Source organism: Microtus oregoni, unplaced genomic scaffold, assembly GCF_018167655.1.
Source record: "Microtus oregoni isolate MIOR12 unplaced genomic scaffold, Mior012 000008F_ref0000371, whole genome shotgun sequence".
Classification (NCBI taxonomy): Eukaryota; Metazoa; Chordata; class Mammalia; order Rodentia; family Cricetidae; genus Microtus; species Microtus oregoni.
The window spans coordinates 41,051,412-41,071,785 of record NW_024543067.1 but is presented as its reverse complement, the minus strand read 5'-3'; the positions used below and the strand labels follow the sequence as shown (position 1 = coordinate 41,071,785).

The following is a 20,374-nucleotide window of genomic DNA, read 5'->3' as shown; positions in this document are numbered from 1 at the left end:
TTGGAATCTAATGAGATGATCAAGTGATTTTTATTTTTCAGTTTTCAAACTGCATTTATTTCATTGACTTTTTTATTTTTTAGCATTTTGGTTCCATTTTTAGGGCCAGGGTATACTTCTTTCACTGGCTCTGATTCCAGGACCAAAGTATATTTCTTTGGCTCTGGTTTTAGGATCAGGTTATATTTCTTTGGTTCTGGGTTCAGGGCTAAAGTGTTTCTTTCACTAGCTCTGGTTTCAGGGTCAGGGTAGGTTTCTTTCACTAACTCTGATTTCAGGAACAGGGTGGATTTCTTTCACTAGCTCTGGTTCAAGTACCAGGGTTGATTTCTTAGGCTAGCTCTTTTACTCTACACTCCTTCCTATATAAATAAAAATGAAAAATTTTAACTTTAACACAACAAAACAGTTGTCAAGGAAAAATTATGTTTATAATATTTAATCCATCTGTATTTAGAAAATTCAGAGAAAACACTTCACCATCCTTCTCATCTTAGTGATTTCCAATTTTGTATCTAATTTATTTTCTATCATAACCAAGGAAAACAGCAACTCTGTTTAGTCTTTAACTCTTTCAAAGACCCCAGAAAGGTGTGATATTACATGACAACAGAGACATCTTGCTTCCTGAACAGTTACTCAAAGTTTTTTCTGCAATATTGGGGCATCTGTCTTCAGCCTACAGGTCTAGACTATCTGACAGACATTTCAATGAAGCAGGAAATTTGAAGGAATGTCCTACCTTATATTGGCAAAGTTCAGCAGTAACTTTCCTGTGTTTCCTGTGGAATGTTGGCAGACTCTTCCATAAATCAGAAATTTTGAAGGACTGCTCTATGTTTTTCTTTGCAAAGTTAAACCGTCACTTTCCTGTGGGTTCTGCATGCTCAATTTGCATAGCACCTAATCAAGCAATCAAGGCAATAACAGTTTCTTCCCCAATGGCTAGATTTGTTCAAATAGCTAGACTCCTATGAAGTTTTTTCAATGTTCGTCCTCCTTTTATGAATTAATTGGTGCTTCCAGCAGCAGTTGTGTCTCATTGTCATGAAAAACCTTGGGTTATTAAACATCTTAAATAACATATTCTGTAGGTCTTTGAAATGTTTAAAAAAACATCTATCTGTCTAAAATATTCCCATTTAAATTTGAAAACACACCTAATGTGACTATAATATGATTATTATAGATTAACTACTAACCACATTTCTTAATTATGTATTGCATTTTTAAATGAGTTACTACATAAACCACAAACAAGAGTAGAAACATATATACAGTATAACAAAATTAACTTTATATTAAATTTTTATCCATGTCCCAAAATCCATCCTAATGTAAAATATCTGAGATTAATGGTTGTCTTTTTAACTTATATGCTTATAGTCCCCTGAATTATAACAAACCCACCAAATAACCAACAGCCACCCATACCATTTATTGGGAATGTGGATGTCCTTTTCTCTAGACTATTTTCTATTGTCTGTGGGTGAAACATCTTTAAGGTCCCTGAGAAAATTTGAGATAATGGGCAATTCCTGGGAAGACAAACTGTAATCTTTGTTGATAGATATCATCTGTCAAGATTCAGGAGTTCTCCCCTGATCAATCTTGATTGAACTCATTCCTGAAAGAATCAACAGCCTCTTGTCTTCTGTGGGAACAAAATCAAAACCCATTCTCCAAAGGATTTTTAAATTCCCTTTGACAAATACAGTTTTGAATTCTTAAGTATCTAGGTTAGTTCAATCCTGCAGTCTTGTTCACAATCCCATGTCTCTCAGCAGTGTCCCTTTCCCATCAGCATTCAAAAAAGCTCAACATCAATTCAATACCATAAGGATCCAGACTCCCTGTGTATTTCCCATCTCTGCCTGACTTTTTTCTTCTATATTACTCTTACTTTCTCTATAAAGTCTTTATTTTTATAAACTATTCATTTCTTTCTGTGACTGTCTATACCCATTTTCATTTCTTTCTTAAGACTACACACATTGGGAGCTGGGCGGTGGTGGCGCATGCCTTTAATCCCAGCACTCAGGAGGCAGAGGCAGGCAGATCTTCATGATTTTGAGGCCAGCCTGGTCTACAAGAGCTAGTTCCCAGTCAGGCTCCAAAGCTACAGAGAAACCCTGTCTTGAAAAACCAACACACACACACACACACACACACACACACACACACACAAAACCCTACACATATTGTAAAATACACTGGAACCTGTTACCAGGTTTATCCATCTGGATCTCTTTTACTGCATTTTTTTAGATTTGTTTTTTTCATCTAAATGAGCAAAAAGATGCTAAGCAGTGAGGCTAGGACCTCTGTGAAGCTTTGGTGACTGACTTGGCCCACTTCTTGGGTTGAGAAAGCCAAGCCTAAAGTTCACAGGGACATTTGTAACTGAGAACTTCATTCAACATTTCTAGCTGCTGGAAGTCAGCATCTGCATTGCCATTTCTAGTTTCTCTTTAGCACTGCCAGTTGAACAGCAGTGTCTCTTTAGGGAGCCATGTTCTTTTCATTCCTTCTTTCCTCCCTCACTCCCTCCTTTCCTTCTTCCTTTCTGTCTGTATTTCTGTCTTTATTTCTTTTTCCCCCAGATTTCTTAGACATCACATGAAAATTCAGTCACATGCTAGGTTACAAAATGTTGTTTGTTTTTATTCTTTTGGCTCTTTTGAAAATTTGGTTCCAGATTCATATGCCAAAATGTTATTTTTCCAACTCTTTGGCTCTTTAGTCTTTTGGGGGACCACCACCTAGCTTGGAAATAAATCCATCCAGAGTCTTCTTATTATTTATAAATGTCCAGGCTTAGTTTGGCTTATTTCTTGCCACCTTTTCTTAACTTAAATTATCCCAGCTACCTTTTGCCTCTGGACCTTTTCCTTTTCATTCTTCTGTAATCTCACTTTTACTCTTACTTCATGATTGGCTGTGTGACTGGGTAACTTGCCCCTAGTGTCCTCCTCTCCATGTTCTTGTCCCTTCTTCTCTCTTGCTTGTCCTTCTCCTTCTCTCAAAATTCTCCTATTTATTCTCTCTGTCTGCCAGCCCCACCTATCCTTTCCCCTGCCTTGGTATTGGCCATTCAGCTCTTTATTAGACCATCAGGTGTTTTAGACAGGCAAAGTATCACAGCTTCACAGAGTTAAACAAATGCAACAGAAAAGAACACAAAACATCTTTGTATCATTAAGATAAATATTCCACAGCATAAACAATTGTAACACATATGTTTAACAGAAACTGGCACAGAAGAAAAGATCCCATTCCCAAACTGAGGAGTAGGGTCATAACAAAGACATATTTAACCAATGCAAGATTAAAACCACAGCAACAAAAATATTACAAACTAAAGCTCTGTGTCTGGTAAGTGGTGCTCATTATGGAATCATTTGGGCCCCAAAGATCATGGGTACCCAAATCTCTAAATCTCTTCCTCTGGTAGCATACTTAGATCCTCTCTTGGCCCAGCTACAATCCATGCATGCAGATTTCCTCAGTAGATTTTATTCGTTTATTTATTTATTTATTTATTTAACTGCTGACCAGTAGTAGCTCAGGCTTATGATTAACAAACTCTTATATTTCAAGTTAACCTATATTCCTTATTTATGCTCTGACACATGGCAGTACCTTTACTCAATATGGCATGCTGATCTTGCTCTCTCTGCATCTGACCAGCATCTCCCAATGCCACCCTTCTCCTTCCCATCATCTTTAGTTTGGTTGACCCACCTATTTTTTATACCTGGCCACTGACCAGTCTGTATTTTATTAAACCAATTTGAATGACAAATCTTTACAGTGTTCAAGAGGATTACAGCATGGGGAAAAACATAAAATAGCAACAACATAAACAACACAGCTTCATACTTAGGAATGCTGATATATAAAATGTCCCCAGTTGTTACAAGGGATGCGTAGCATCAGGGGTGGTGTCAATCTGGAATGCATTATATATTCTCTCTCTCTCTCTCTCTCTCTCTCTCTCTCTCTCTCTCTCTCTCTCTCTCTTTTACCCAGGTCATCATGACACCAATGGTCTCCAAGCATTGCAGCAGAATTCTGGTTGACTCTTAAAGAAAATAATAATGTGCATGTTTGACTGGCTCTGAGCTGGTTGTTAGTCTCCTCCTACATATTCCCTCCTTTTAATTAGTTTTATGAAGTGTACTCAGTTGGAGTCAGGAAGCTGTTGCCCTGGCTTTATTGACTCTGCCTCAGGGGCACCCAGCAATTGGACTGTGTCTGTCTTAGATTGGCTTGCCTCATTGACTACCAGCCCTCAAAGGGGCCAGGCAGTGGTGGCACACACCTTTAATCCCAGCACTCTGGAGGCAGAGGCAGGCGATCTCTGTGAGTTTGAGGCCAGCAGGGTCTACAGAGTGAGTTGCAGGACAGGCTCCATAACTACCTGCCTCAAAAAAAAGTAGCCCTTTAGGCCAGCATTTGTACCTTAAGGGCGAGGCAAAAGACCATTTCAAACTTTGACATGATTTTTTTTTGTAGATACAAGAACACTTGATGTACCCATATTAAAAAGCCTGATTGCCAAATTCTCCCAAAATACCTGTGGTAGTACAAAGTATAATTGCTAGGAGAGACCTATGAGGCTTGTGTCTAACTAAAGACGTTACAGTTAGAAGAGAGGTTACCCTACAAATGTGAGCCTTATCCTTGCCAAGGGGAAGATTAAGTAAAGGAAATAAGGAATTCATCTCTCACTCCAAAATGAGCAAAAGTAACTTAAGTCAATAGAGCCACAGAGTTGTTGGAGGTCTGCCAAGGTGTATTGGTCCTCAAATGTCAGGCTGAAAGACAAGGGGTGTAATTTTCAAGATATGGCAAATCCTAGAAAAGCATAAGGAGGAAAAGACTGGAGCTTTTCATGGGCCACGCAGAGATTGAGTGTGACCAAATCTTCAAGGAGTGGCAAAGATACCCTTTTAGATATTGAGCAGCAGGATGTAGTCCATGTAATGGACATCATTAGGAACATTGTGAAATGACTGGGAAACATAGAGCTGACAAATAGTAGAACTGTTTCTCATTCTTTGGGGTAAGATTGTCCATTGGTATCTTTGGGCAGGAACTTTGGTGTGGCTTCATATTCCTCTACTCTTGCATTTTTTCATGCCTGTAAAGGCATTGCCAGATGAGTGAGTTTAACCAGTGCTGCTGCATCTCCAGGAATAACCTGTCATGGCTCTGGGGAATACTTCCTGAAGTGGTGGTTCTCAATTAGGGCCTTTTTATTTCCAGCTTAGTCTCCTATCAACATGCAAATTTTGTTTTTAATTACATTTACTACATATTTGTTTTATATGTGTGTGTGTGTGTGTGTGTGTGTGTGTGTGTGTGTGTGTGTTGCATAGGCAGCTGTGTGTGTGTGTGTGCATACCATGACAAACTTGTGGAGGTCACAGGTCAACTTGAGGAGTTGATTCTCTACTTCTACTGTGTAGGTTCTGGAAACCAATCTCAGATCATCAGTCTTGGCAGCAGGAACATTTACCAACTGAATTATCTCGTTTTCTCTATTTAAAAAAAACAGTACATTGAATTTAGCTTCAAAGTCTCGGTATGTGGACAAAAGGTAATCAGATTCTATGCCAGAATATGTGTGAATGGCTTCCATTCCTGTACTCAACAAAGTCCTTGTTCCTCTCTGAAACTTAATGAGTCAGAACTGTATTGACTTTTCTCTCAGTTTTCTTCTTTTCCAAATTCCCATTAGTGTGGCTGATCTGTTCTAGTGCATGTCCAGTGTGAATTTCCTATTTCTTCCTCAATCCTCCTACCCAGATGCCAAGGCCTAAGAACCACGTGATAGCGATTGCTGCAGCAGCAGGAGCGGTAATAATTTTCTGTACTGCTTTTCTCAATGCTGAGAAAAAACATTGCCTCAATGCTTAGGTGGGAAGCTGCAGGGATCAGAGTAATCCAATTCCTCTCCTACCTTCCAGAAGACCTGTGAGCACCTTGAGGACTACACTTGTGAATCCCCTCCAATCACAATCTCACCTCTTTCTTCTAAAATATCCCTTCCTGTAAGGCCATTTATAAAGCACCATCTTTCTGTAGAGAAATAGAAAAGACATTTTTATTTGTGTATCAGATTACTATAAATTCTATGAACATAAAAAATAATTTCTATACTATTCATAGTATACTCGCTGTGCAGTAGCTAGAACACTATATATTACTGTAGATAGTCAATAAATTGGGACTTTCAAGAAATAAAATATTTATATGCCTTAGAGATATTTACCAAGGTATGTATAAAATATTTATGTAGTTTATAATTGTGAAAATTTAAAACAAGCCTAAAGTTCAATGGTAATCATTGAAAGCACTGCATTTATAATTCATAGCTTAAATATTTAAACAGAATTATGTCATTCCAGAGGTAAAGTCTCCAGGGATGAGTAGAACGTATTCTAACTTAATCAAAGATTAGCCTTTTCATATACCATATGTAAAATAATCATAAATTATGTCTTTGAAACTCTTTAATTTAATTAGCATATATAGTGTTTTACAATTTGTATTTCACACAGTTTAGGAAGAATTAAGAACTTAAAATCCCAGATCAAGATAAGCAGCTTTATTGTTATGTAATGATGTTGTAATGGGCTTTCGGTAAACAGATTATTTTTCTTTTCTTTCAGAAATCAGATCCTTGAAAACGGTGAGGTAAAAGCTCTCATTCTTGGTAGCCTTATCTGTTAAACCCTACTTGAAGGACAGTTCGCAGGGGTGCAACCTTCCTGCCGATGCAGATCCGTGCTGCTTGAACTTTGGGCAGTGGTACTCACTTTCTTTGGGGACTTCTTCCTTTTGGTCTCAAAATTAAATAGTAATAATGATTTGAAAGTCAACTCAGAAAACAGATAAAAATTGCCAGAAGTAACCCTTTAACTTTGATTTTTTTTTCGGTGTATTTCTTTATCATCATCATCCTTATTCTCTGTGCTATAGCTACATGGGTTTTTATTTTATTTATTCATTTATTTTACAGAATATTATCCTGTAGATACACAAGTTTGTATTGTAAGGAAGGGCAGCCCACTGGAGTCAGTATGGAATATACCCAGGCACCAAACTCTCATTACAAAGATTGATTACCCTAGAAGGGCAAGTTGAGATGGGAGCTGCCTATAGATCTGGCAGAGGCAGACAGAAAGCAGCAGCAGGTGTTTTGTTTGTTTTGTTGTGCAGGAGTAGGTTTTAAAGGAGGAAAGGGGGAGGTTTATGTTGGGTGAATGGATAGTCCTGATTGGATATGTTAGTCAGTGTATCCAAATAATGAAGTTTGATTGTTGGAACTTGGTGTTTTGTCTTAGGAATAAGTCAGTGACCAAATAAGGAAATAGACCTTGGTGACTAGCTTTAAGATTTAATCTCACAGTTTAATAAGGGGAGAAGGGTAAAAGGCAAAACCACTCAGACCTGTTAGGGAGCCATTCATGTTTCCTAAAACCTTTTGCATTCCTTAAATAATCTTTTAATAGTATTTTTTTTGGCCATGTGGCATATGTGTTATTTTTTCTTCTATATTATTCACAAAGTTTGTTTCCAGTTAAAATACCCTCCAGTGTGTTTTGATCATTCCCTGGGTAAAGTCCTAGAAGGAATGTGCAAGTCAAAGTAATTGGCTGTTCTCTAGGATCTTGGTAGCTTGGGATTACAGAAATTGGTCATTTTATTATTTCAGTGTTTATTTCATTTCATTTCTAAAGTACAAGCTGACTGTATGCCTTTTGATAAATGAAAATACCACATTGTGTTGGGGTATTAGCACACTGTGTGAAGATGTACTGTCGTGTTTGCTGTAATAAAAAGCTGAATGACCAATAGCTATGCAGGAGGCATAGTCAGGATTTCCGGGGAGAGTAAGGAAGAGGAGGAGGAAGCTAGGTACATAAGAGAAGTCAGGAGACATGGAGAGGAAACAGGAGGTACAAGATGGAAGAAAGTTAATGCCATGTGGCAGAAAGTAGGTTAGTATAAATGGGTTAATTTAAGTTATAAGAGCTAGTTGAGACAAACCCAGGCCAAAGGCCAAGGTTTTGTAATTAATAAGAAGTCCTTGTGTCATTATTTGGGAACTGAATGATCAGACAGAAAAACATTTGTTACCCCACACATTTGTATGTGTTGAGTTGAATATTGGTGAATTAAGATGTAAATATTTAGCTGCCATTTACTTTGGCTATTTCCACATTCACTTGATGTGTTTCTAGTAAAGGTTGTGAAAGTCTCAGTTGGGAAAGAGTTACTTCAAACCTTTGCTCTGTGGAGCCTGCAGCCTTGTTAAAGTAAGATGGAATACTGACTAGCACAAACACTCTGGCAATCCTCCTTTAAATACAGCCTGGGTTATGTACTACAATGATAGCTTTTAATGAAACACATGTACATATATGGAGCTTTCTGCATTTGTCACCTTTTCTTCTGCCCCTCCGTGATCAAATCCTTTTCCAGATGTCACTTTTTCAGTTTTTCCCACTGTGTTGATGCTCCTTAAGATACAGTGTCTTCATGTGGCCTTTCACACAGTCTTTGTTGCTTGGCTCTTTCCCCTCTTCCATCTTCTTGCCCATTGTTCTTGTCACTGTCTACTCAATTGCAACTTATTTCTATAAAGTGAGTTACTGGTGTCCCTTTCTCACTAAACGCACTAACGTGTGAGCCTCATGAGGGTAGAATTGCTCAGCACCCTATGGGAAGCACTCAGGACAGTTCCTGGCATTGATTATATTATGAAATCTTAGTTGAATAGTCGAATGCATATCAATGCCATGCTGGGAAATCTCTGCCCTCCTGTATAAGAAAATTTAAGACACTTCATTTTGATCTGTTAATTTAAGATGTATAAAGTACAAAAGGTGACTGTTTTGTGTTTTGCAGCTGATTTTTCACACCTTGCAGTTGCTGGCATTCACAGTTCTTGCCATTTTAATCATGCGGTTGAAGCTGTTTCTGACACCCCATATGTGCATCATGGCTTCTTTGATCTGCTCCCGACGGGTAAGCCACCCATTCTTAAGTGACTGTGACTAGAACAACTAAAGCGACTGCCGTGGGGCTGTCATGACTTTGCTGAGTCATCCAGAATATGAACGCATCAGTGCTTTGAGTTGTCTGTGTTCAATGACTGTAAATGTCAGTTGGTTTGATTCGTTGTCAGCAAGAGAGTGGCTTTGACAAATACTGATCGACTGTGAATGATGTTTTTTTGTGATGAGCAATTGAATATTCCTCGCTCTCTGTTATCATCATGTCTACAAATAAAGTCTTTTAGCATTTAAGTCTGTGCAGGTGAGTTGTGTACATAAACAGCACATTTCCAACGCTGAAAAAAACCAGAGTGGCCCTGCTTGGATAAGATAATTCCTCAAAAGCTCTCCATTCTGCTATTCTTTACTAAAGCTCACAGATACATAAACTAGCTAGAGAACTACAGGAACTAGATAGATGCTCAGTACGTCTAGATGTGCCTCATTTGGCATTAACAATCTAGCAGCCATTTTCCTGACAGGAACATACACATCGTTGCTAGTGGGGTTTCCTTTGCTTACTCAAGTCATCATAAAAATCAGTCAAAAGGTCGGATCATGGTGGTACACGCCTTTAATTCCAGCACTTGGGAGGCAAAGGCAGTCAAATCTCTATGAGTTTGAGGTGAGCCTAGTCTACAAGAGATAATTCCAGGACAGCCAGGGCTGTTACATAGAGAAACCCTGTTTCAAAAAACCAAAAACAAAACAAAAAAATTAGCCAAGATTTCAGTACAGCATATTTCAATGTATAGTTTCCTAATCCTAGTGTCTGTCTGCAAATCAGTCCTGGGAAGACCCTCAATTCATTCAATAACACAGAAAATTCATTTATAACCAAGTCAGTCACTGCAGCATGTTGGCTGTTGGAAGCAACAGGTGGGCATTCTGTGTGTCTGTACTGAGATGAAAGGTAACCCACTTTGGATTCAGTAGGAAGGCGAGAATGTACTTTTGATCCAATAGTACTCTTCATATAAGAAATATAAATAAATGGTTTTTTATTTCAGCTCTTTGGCTGGCTTTTTTGCAGAGTTCATTTTGAGAATGTTGTCTTCGGTATTCTGACAATGATGTCAATACAAGGTTGTGCAAACCTCCATTATCAATGGAGCATCATGGGAGAGTTTACTAACCTGCCTCAGGAAGAGCTCATACACTGGATCAGATACAACACCAGGCCAGGTAAGTTGTTATACATATATAATATAAAGAACACATACATGTTTGTTTGTCACACACAGCTAAGCATTCCAGCTGTGTGTGTGTATATATATATATATGTGCATATATATTTATATGTACATATGTATGCATTTATGTGTGTGTGTGAGTAGGTGTGTTCTTATGTGTATACAATCGTCACATTTAGTAGTTTAATTGTCTTACTTCAAAAAGGTCTGGAAGAAATATACATTCAGTAGGAATTATGTTTCAGTTTTCATTGTCATCTTTCCCCAGATCTAGCCATGATACTCTCTAAGGATGCTGTCAGCTCCAGTGAGCCACTCCATCACTTGAGGATAAAGTTGACACTCCTCATGGTTCTAGGCCCTTAGTTGTTGCAGGCTTGTTGCAATTTCTACACCAGGGATCAATGGGGCCAAGATAGTTGGGGAGAGTGAAGCCCAGGCCACCTCAGCTTCGAAGCACTGCAGGAACAGGCAGCTTCTGCTCCAGGCTCTGCATACTGTGGGTTGAGAGGCCAGGTAGAGGCAATAACAGTGGGCAGGATCCAGGGCAGCAGCCCTCCCTTGGGACTTACAGAACTTTTGCCTACATGGGGTAGCAGGTGGTGAAGAAGGGAAGGCTTCTTCATTCTTCATGATGGGCCTCAGGAGGAGGACAAGGAGAGTCTATGAGGAGGTGGCAACTTTGGTCAGACGATGTAGGGTGAGCGGCAACAATTGTATCTTGGAAAGCAGTGTTCATGGACCGAGTGTGCTGCTTATAGGGAGGGACTTCTGTGGTTTGTTAGGCTGCGGCCATATACTCACATACTGTCTCTGAGCAAAAAGGACCTGTTGGAGGGTCCTTTATTGGTTCTACCTCCTTATGGGGAGGTACAGGGGCGAACCGAGTCATGATGGAGAGTTCCTAACCCGGAATTCAAACAGGGGAAAGTAAAGAAAATGTAGGGATAGAAAAGAAAGCCCCAACTTACCAAGGGCTTAGAAAACAAAGGTAGGGGTCAACTCACCAAAAACAGCGAACTCAAGACACAGAGGAGAGCTGGGACAGGAACAGCAGTGGGGGCAGCAAACAAGAAAGAAAATGACCAAAAAAGAGTATTAAGGAGGACCCAAAAGGCACTCAAAAGGAAAAGGTCCATTCATGTTGGGTGCCAGTTGTTGCAGGCTTTTTGCTGCTGCTTGTTGTATGAACCCTGTTTCCCGTGGGGGGAATGAAAAACAGCAGAAGAGGCAATGATGCAGACTCTGAAAAAGCTCTTTGTTATAAAAAAGTTGGGGGTTTCTATGGGATTAGGGAAACTAAGCTGCCTCAGGAATGTTTTTGGTTGATCCTGTAGAAACTGGGGGCGCTGCTGGCTGGTTGTGATTAGCCGTGAGTGTGTGGCAATAGTTACTGTGCTTTTGATGCCCTGACAAGTTATTTTAGCCAATTTTGCTTATTCATTGTGAGCTTGCATGTGTTTGCTTGTGCTTGCACTATTGCCCTGCCTCACTTCGTATTTATTGACATGTTTTCATGAAGTTGTGTTTGATTAGAGTGCTTAGTTATATTTGGAAAAAATAATTATTTCAGTAGACATAAATAAAATGTCCTATGCTTGTGTAATACTTTGATGTAATACTAATTATGTCCAAGTTTATACTTCCAAAAATGTGTACCAACTAGTAATGAATGATTTGCAGAGCTGGAGAAATGATAAGATGTAAAAGGCAACCGATGAACTTAATTGTTAATATTACAAGAGCAACTATTTACTTTATGCATATGTTCCTGTGTGTATGTGCAGAACATTCGTACAGATGTGTGTAGAGATCAGAATAGGAATTCAATCCCCTTGAATTAGAGTTACAGATGTTGTGAGCCTCCACGTGGGTGCTGGAATCTAAACCTAGGTCATCTACAAGAGAAGTTAGAGCTCTGAACAACCGAGCTGTCTCACCAGTCCCTGAATTATGAATATTGGAATAACGAAATCTTCTAACAGATCCACATGACTGCAATTCACAATAACAACAAAATAATTTGAAAAAATGTGCTATGATATTGGCCTTTTTCATAGTTCATAGTACTACAGGGGATTTTTCCTTTTGTCTAGTTTTCTCCCTGTATACTGGTTCTTGAAGTGTAGTAGGAAGTTTTGATAAAGTAGTGAAGGGTGAATTTGGATAGGTTTCAACTGTACAGTCTTGGAAGATCACTTAGCTTTGCAATGTTTGTACCTATTTATCTCCACAGTAGGAAAAATAGAATTCATTGTCCTACAAACCAAGTCACTAGATCCTTATAAAAATATTGTGCAAGGGGTCAGTGAGAAGGCTCAGTGGCTTAAGAAGGCACTTGTTACCAATTCTGAGGATCTGATTTCAAGTCCCAGGCCTCATCTGGCAGGAGAAAACCAATTCTCAACAATTGTCTCCTGTCCTCTCATGAATGTATACATGTACACACACACACACACACACACACACACGGACACACCAAATTAAAAAAAATGTGAAATAAAATTTAAAAGTATTGTGTATAGCTCTTACCACCAGTGAAGCAAAAACTAAATATTACAGAAGGCAAAGAATAGATATTGAATAAGAAAAATACCTGTGTCAGTGGCCATGATGTAAGGACCCTTCATCTTTCTTATTTTGAATTCCCATATTAGGGGCACATTGGACTTTTTATTTTCTTTGAAATGTTTTGCTAAGAAATGACATCTTGTTTCCCAGATGCTGTCTTTGCAGGTGCTATGACGACGATGGCAAGCATCAAACTATCTACACTGCACCCAATTGTGAACCACCCACACTATGAGGATGCAGACTTGAGGTGAGCGGTCACTTGCATTCATTGAGTACAATTGTTACTACTTGCTACTAGCCCTAAGAAAAAGGAAAATGTGTTTGTTCACACACACACACACACACACACAAACACACACTCATGTACATATATTCCCACAAGCATTTTTATATCCATCTCTGGAAGCAAAAAAGATCTACAAAGAATTGGATGTTGAAGGCACACCTATAACTTGGGAAGCTGCAGTGTGAAAACTGACCTTGCCTACGTAGTGAGTTCCAGGCCAATCTGAAGTACAGAGTAGAACCTTGCAAACAGATATCTTAAGGTACTATTTCTTCTGGTGTGGGTTCAATAGAACCTCAAACCTGAATCAAACATGAGCAATATAATGTTGCAGGGCTGGGGAGATGCTTTGGTCAATAAAGGGCCAGTCACACTGGGATAAAGACCCTATTTCAGGTCCCTTGCTCCAAAAGTCAGTAACAATGGCTTACATAGGTGCCTCCAGCATAGGCAGGACTGGAGACAGGCCTATTCCAGAAACTCACTGGATAGTATAGCTGAACTCTACATTCAGTGAAAGACCATGTGAAAGATTAAGCAAAGAAAGACATTCACCATTGATTGACCTCTGGTCTCCAGACATACACATAATCACATTCATTAGTCAAACACACATATACACAAAGAAATGGTTTTCATGTATGGGGGGGTTATGTGCCTGAGAGAGAAAGAGACAGAGACAAAGAGACAAGGACAACACAAAACAGAGAGATAGAGGCAGAAAACAAGACAGACAGACAGACAGACACGCACACACACACACACGGAGAGAGAGGAGAGCATGTCTGGGACTAGAGGTCAGTGGTGGATGTCTTTTGTGATTGTTCTCCACATTATTCTTGCTGGCCAGTGAGTTTCTGGGATCTCCCTATGCTTTCGTCACAGATATGAATGGATATTACTGGCTTTGGGTATAGGGGACCTGAACTCAGGTCATCAGTGCAACAGGTATGGATTTAAAAATTATTTTGATCAGGCTGTCATTTATTAAAGAAATCATTTTCTCTTAATTTGGGGGCTAGAAGAAAAATTTTAATTTGTTGAAAAATTTCTGTCTGGTTGTAGTGATTGAACACCTCAAACTTTGAGTTTGCTTAGGATCGTGTACGAACTCTAACTTAACAGCCAAATTTCTATTGTGCCATATTTAAATGAACATCCTGGCTTTTCCTATCTGTGGTTGTAGCCTGGATGCCCACTGCTAAATACTTCGTTGGCAGCATTTCATCTCAATTTATCTGTTCCTAGAGGGGAGATTATCTACTGGAATCCATATTACTACAAGCCCCAGCTTCTAGGTGACTATATTCTATTAGCAGACACTTTTGTGGGTTATGTGAAGCAAAATTTACAACCTAAACTATCAGCCTGCCACCCAGTACGACTTTAAATTAGCTTAGATATAACAAACTTCAAACTGCTTTAACATTCAGCACATTAAAAACATAAATATTTGTGTGAAAACCAATCTCTCAAAGCAGCTGCATAATTTGATCATACATATCCATCTCATCCACTGAGAGTTATATTATCAATTTGCTAGCAATATTTCTGTAAATATGTTTGTAATTACTGTTTTTAAATTTAAAGGGCTCGAACAAAAATAGTTTATTCTGCATATAGTCGAAAACCTGCAGTAGAAGTGAGAGATAAACTGTTGGAATTACATGTGAATTATTATGTTCTAGAAGAAGCATGGTGTGTTGTGAGAACTAAGTGAGTATCAATATTGTGTATCATATGATATGTTGTAAAGCAAAAATCATTCCATGTTATCATGTCATGATAAAATGCTGCCTCATAGAAGCCCTGATTTGTTAAGGCTTTATATTTTAGATAAGTCATGTTAAAATACTACTACCACAACACATGATTTAATAAGTTCATCTAGAGAAATTAAAATGTATTTCCTTCTCATAATAACTGTTAAAATTATATTTTAATATCTTAATTTTTATTTGATCTTTTATATTTACTTTGCACAGATATATGTATATGGAAACATAAGATTGAGGAAGTAAGGTGTTTTATCATAGATATTCATCATGTAATTCTCTAATCAGTTAAAGTATCTATTGTAAATTTATATTCCATAATTTTTCAAATTTTTATATTTCTATTGATGTCTGAATTATAAGTGAAGTATCTCTTACTGTTAATTAGATTTGACGTATAAAGCTTAAAAAATTCTTGTAACTGAAGATGACTTAGTAAGTAAAAATATTATAATTTTTTTACATTTGCATTTTCAAAAATAAAAAAATATGTTCAATGTATTTCTTGAGGTTATTGTTTATATTTCTGAGTAGAGGTATCAACAGATCCATGCAAGTAAATTGTTGCCTATAACAACAATCCCATTCATCAGTCAGAAGATCAATACAGGTTCCAGTGTCATTAGACTGTATTACCTATTACATGCCACACTTAATCATACACATGATGGCAAAATGGGACCAAAACTCTGAACATGGGAAGTTATCAGAAACTGATTCAAAATATTTGATTAAGCATATATAGAGTCCATATTCACTATTGAAAGGTTTAATAAAAATAGTCCTGGGGATACAGTTCCAAGGTTCAGCCTTGCCTGGCATGCGTAAGACCCTGGCTTCTGTTCTAGTAACAATAAAAATGGGCCATGCCTTTAATCCCAGCACTGGAGAGGCAGATGGATCTCTGAGTTCGAGCCCAGCCTTGTCTACAAAGATAGCCAGGGCGACTCTGAGAAACCTTTTCTCAAAAACAAACAAACAAACAAAAAGGGGGGGCATGAAATAAAGTAGAATTTACCATCAGTTAGTGGAAAGATACACTGTCTCAACAGAGCTAAACCACCTCTGTTAGGAGCTCTAGAGGGAAAATACTTCAGATGAAACACTTAAAAGTGCTGAACAGAAAAGTTTATTTGATACAACAATAAAAATGCAGTGAACTGAAGTATACCAAGGAAAAGCAACTAATAAGAACAGGGCTTATCTAAATTGTTTTTAAGGAAAACTTGCAGAGACTTGGATAACATAACTAAGTGACTGAGCATGAGGGGAACAGCTGGGACAGAGCACAGGACCAGAGAGAATGAAAAGACAAGTGATAGGAAATGAGAGCTGAAGAAATGTCCAAGTCTCTCAGGTTTGTGAAAGCCATTAACTAAGAGATCCCCTATAAAGTTCAACAAATCCACGCAGGGCAAGTCCAAAGAAAAGCAGAGAAAGGCTCATTGCAGCCCAATGGAAAGAGCATGCCAAAGCACCCTGCAGCCCAACAGAAAGAGCAAATGGAGGACTGTCTTGAAGAGAAGAGGCAAGCACACCATGATGGACATCTGACGTCTCATCAGGAAGATGCTAATCATCTGATGCTGGAATGAGCATAGTGAATAAAGAAGTCAAGAACTCTATACTATACTCAGTGAGACTCATCTGTACAGGAGGGTTGGCTGACAGTGTTCTGATGAGATTCATCTGTACAGAGGGTTGACTGATGGTGTTCTGATGAACTTCATCTGTAAAGGAGGGTCAGACCAATGAAATCTAAGAAGCATCTTGCAAGCAAACTTTTACATTGAGGAGGCCTAGAGTTCTCTATGCTTTAGAGAAATAATTCCTGATTGCAGCCCAGATGCAGGGATCACAGCAATGTGCTGAGAATTTGCACATGCTAATCACCGTGTTGTTCTTCTATGAGAACATTTTAAAATTTTGTGAAATAAAAGAAAATATCAACATATTATTGAGATTAAATGTGAATAACATTACAATAATAGCACAAAAAAGAATAAATAGAAATATAAAGCTTTATTTACTGAAAACAATTCAGCCTACTACCCAGCAAAAGATATTTTGAAGAGTTCTGTTTGTAATCCATAAACAACTACTAATATAAAATGATAAATGGGCTGAGAAATAAATCAGAGAATCAAAACCCTTTACAATAGCCACAACTAATATAAAATATCTTGGAGTAACCCCAACCAAACAGTTGAGAGATCTATATGACTAAAAACTTTAAGTCTTTGAAGAAAGAAATTGAAGAAGTATCAGAAAATGGAAAGCTCTCCCATGTTCATGGGTAGATAGAATTAACATAGTAAAAATGGCACTCTTACCAAAATCTATCTACAGAGTCAATGAAATCCCATCAAAATCCCAACGCAGTCTTTCACAGACCTCAAAAGAGCAATGCTCAGCCTCAGATGGAAAAGCAGCTACTAAAGCACAAAATTTAAAATAAAATTAAAATGAGGCAGCAGGTAATGGAGTGCTATTACTAAATGTTTTACTTGATTTTATGGAAAGCATGCAGTTCTTATCAGATAAAATAGATATTAAAACACAGCACCAAAGGATAACGGCCCAATGCTGAGCAGACCAATACAGCGGGATGATGGAATGACTGTGGCAATGAATGTCTGTGGGTAAAAAGAACACGCGTACATGTGAAACAAAGGCTGATGGCTCAGAAGTAGAAACAGACCAGTAAATATAATTCGACATTGCAACACTTAGCAAGTGATACAAAAGCTTTGTTGAAATCCTCAAGGATATACAACATCAAATAAAATAACATAACCAACTGAAATGTACATAGAACTCTGATACTCTGATAAAAATCTGTAAATACACAATATACAAAATGCATATATATGCATTTATATACATATATTCTATATATATCGATATACAGTATTGATATTTTATATATTATGTCTAGAATATTTGACAGGATATTTAAACTTCTCAAACTTAATAAGAAACTACACAAAATTTGGCGAATTGTACCGGAGAAGATATTCTAAATGACCCATAACAATACTAAAATGACTAAAATTATGAAAACTTGTAGTACCATATTTCTATGTAAATAAAGAACAATTTGAAATTACATACATTGTTTTTAGAACCAAAAAGCATTACACTCACTTTGGAAGATAATGTTGAACTATAAAGTTATAAATCACACTTAGCAGTCTGCCTTTCAGTTCCACTGCTTGGTGTCTGCCTAAAATAAGTTGTAATGTGTCCTCATATTAATGTTAATCACTGTCACCAAGACTCAAATACTCCAAATGTTCAGTAATTTGAGAATCAACAGCAAAGAAACTGTAGTACTTTTGTGTCATAAAATACTGCTTAGGGACATAAGGGCAATAGTACTATACAAGAAATATAATATTCTCATTTTATATTTTATGATAAAATACTCAGACAAAAAGCAAATTATGGGAGAAAAGTGTTTATTTGATTAACAATTCTAAGTCACAGTTCGTCATGAGGGAAGTAAAGTCAGGCATTCACGAACGTAAAGGCAGACTTGCTTGTTATTACTGTGTTATTACACATTGCTGTTATTACCATATTATTACACACACACACACACACACACACACACACACACACACAACACTGGGTTTTAGACTGAGGAACTGAGTTCACCCCAAAGAAGTATGGCAGGAACCATGGAGGATGTTGCTTGCTGGAAGGCTCAAAGGCTCATCATGCTCATCTAGATTTGCATTTATATTTTAAAATATTTACTTATGAATGTGTGTGTATGTTTCTGCATGTGTGTATGCCATGTTTGCAGGTGTTTATGATGGTTACAAAGGGATATAAGATTTCCTGTCTGGCGATACAGACATTTGTGAGCCACCTGCACCTAAGTCCTCTGCAAGAGCAGTTTGTGTTCTGAACCACTGAGTCGCTTCTCCAGCCCCTCAGCTAGATTGTCATGGGATTGGTGCCGCCCACAGTGGCTGGGTCCTCCTACATCAATTAACCACCAACACAATCCCCCACAAACATGTCCATGGGACAACCTGATGTATTCTTGAATTGAAGCTGTCTTTTCAAGTGTTTTTAGGTTGTGGCAACTTGACATTTAAGCTCATGAGGACAAACAGTATCCAAGGTATCCACAGTGCAGTATTCTAAGATAAAAAGGCCAGAAATGAAAAGCTCACTCAATGTGTTTGCATGGAACGATAAACGCTGTAGGCCAGAAACGAGATCCATGCGTGCCCATGGATCTTCCCCATGCGTGGGGAAGAAGACTGCCTACAAGAGGGCATAGGAACTTGTTAGGTGATAGGAATGTCTCTGAATTGGTTGTGATGATCCTTACATATAGTCTAACTTTACATGGGAAATGTCAGGATTTTATATGTTAGACTTCAAAATACACTTCAAAAATCTGATGTCAGTTTTGCCTGACTTCTTCCAATTAATGATTCCTATGTAGGTTACTCTCTATCAAGGCATTATACCCCTCAGTGTGCTCCTATTACCACTCCCCGAAAGGGAAGGGCTAAAGAAAGCAACTGAACCTAAGAACCTCCTTTCTCTGCCTGGATGTGTTTATACTAATTCAAGGCCTTTTATAATTAAAAAAAAATACAAATCTTCTAAGAAATTTAATTAGCTCTCCTTTAATTTAGCTCATGCAGTTACAAACAGATCTTATGAATGGATGGGAATCGTGGTCCACAAGTATAGCTATGTTTTATTTTGGAGGTAAACTATTTCAGTTATAGATTTCTGATCCCATATTTTGCATTTATTGTCAGCATATGTTGACAGGTTTCTAAAGGTATGGTTTGAAGATTTTTAATAGTTAAATCAATTAGCCTCTGGAAATTTAGAAGCTATCATTTAATTTGAATATGTTAATTTATTTACTATGGCTATTTATTTCGTTTATCTTTCAGACCTGGTTGCAGTATGCTTGAAATCTGGGATGTGGAAGACCCTTCCAATGCAGCTAATCCCCCCCTCTGTAGTGTCCTGCTCAAGAATGCCAAGCCTTACTTCACCACAGTATTTCAGAATAGTATGTACAGAGTCCTGAAGATTAACTGAGAACAAGGCTCTCCATCACTCTGCGCAAAGATGTCAAAACAGAACACTTCCAGCCGTGCAACAATAAAAATCACAAGCTTTCCTAAGAGATACTTTCAAAGAAGATACAATTATTTAAAGTTACTGGTTACTAAGGATAAATTACTTCACTGTTTACGTCAACTGTGAGCTTGCCAAGCTTACCTCATAACTGATTTAAGACATCTCATACCTCATCAACAAACGTTCATTTTAGAGTTTTGAGGAAATGTGTATGCAAAATAACAATATAATTTAAGAAACCAAGGATAAATAATTCCTTTTCAACCCAGCTAGATACATTGCTTCTAGTTTCCCTAGAGCTCATGGATCAGCCCAAACCCTCTGAGCCATGAAGACTGCGCAGACTCTGAG

General features: G+C 38.0%; 1 protein-coding gene across 1 annotated transcript in view; it reads left to right on the top strand.

The window, feature by feature from the left end:
• Dpy19l2 (dpy-19 like 2) overlaps window positions 1–19,981 on the top strand; it is a 120,186-nt gene extending 100,205 nt beyond the window's left edge. The window contains exons 17-22 of the mRNA XM_041656825.1: window positions 6,681–6,705; window positions 8,923–9,042; window positions 10,082–10,256; window positions 12,986–13,085; window positions 14,715–14,840; window positions 19,831–19,981. Coding sequence (XP_041512759.1) covers window positions 6,681–6,705; window positions 8,923–9,042; window positions 10,082–10,256; window positions 12,986–13,085; window positions 14,715–14,840; window positions 19,831–19,981 — 697 coding nt within the window. The remainder of the gene's footprint in view (window positions 1–6,680; window positions 6,706–8,922; window positions 9,043–10,081; window positions 10,257–12,985; window positions 13,086–14,714; window positions 14,841–19,830) is intronic.
• The last annotated feature ends 393 nt before the right edge of the window (window positions 19,982–20,374 follow it).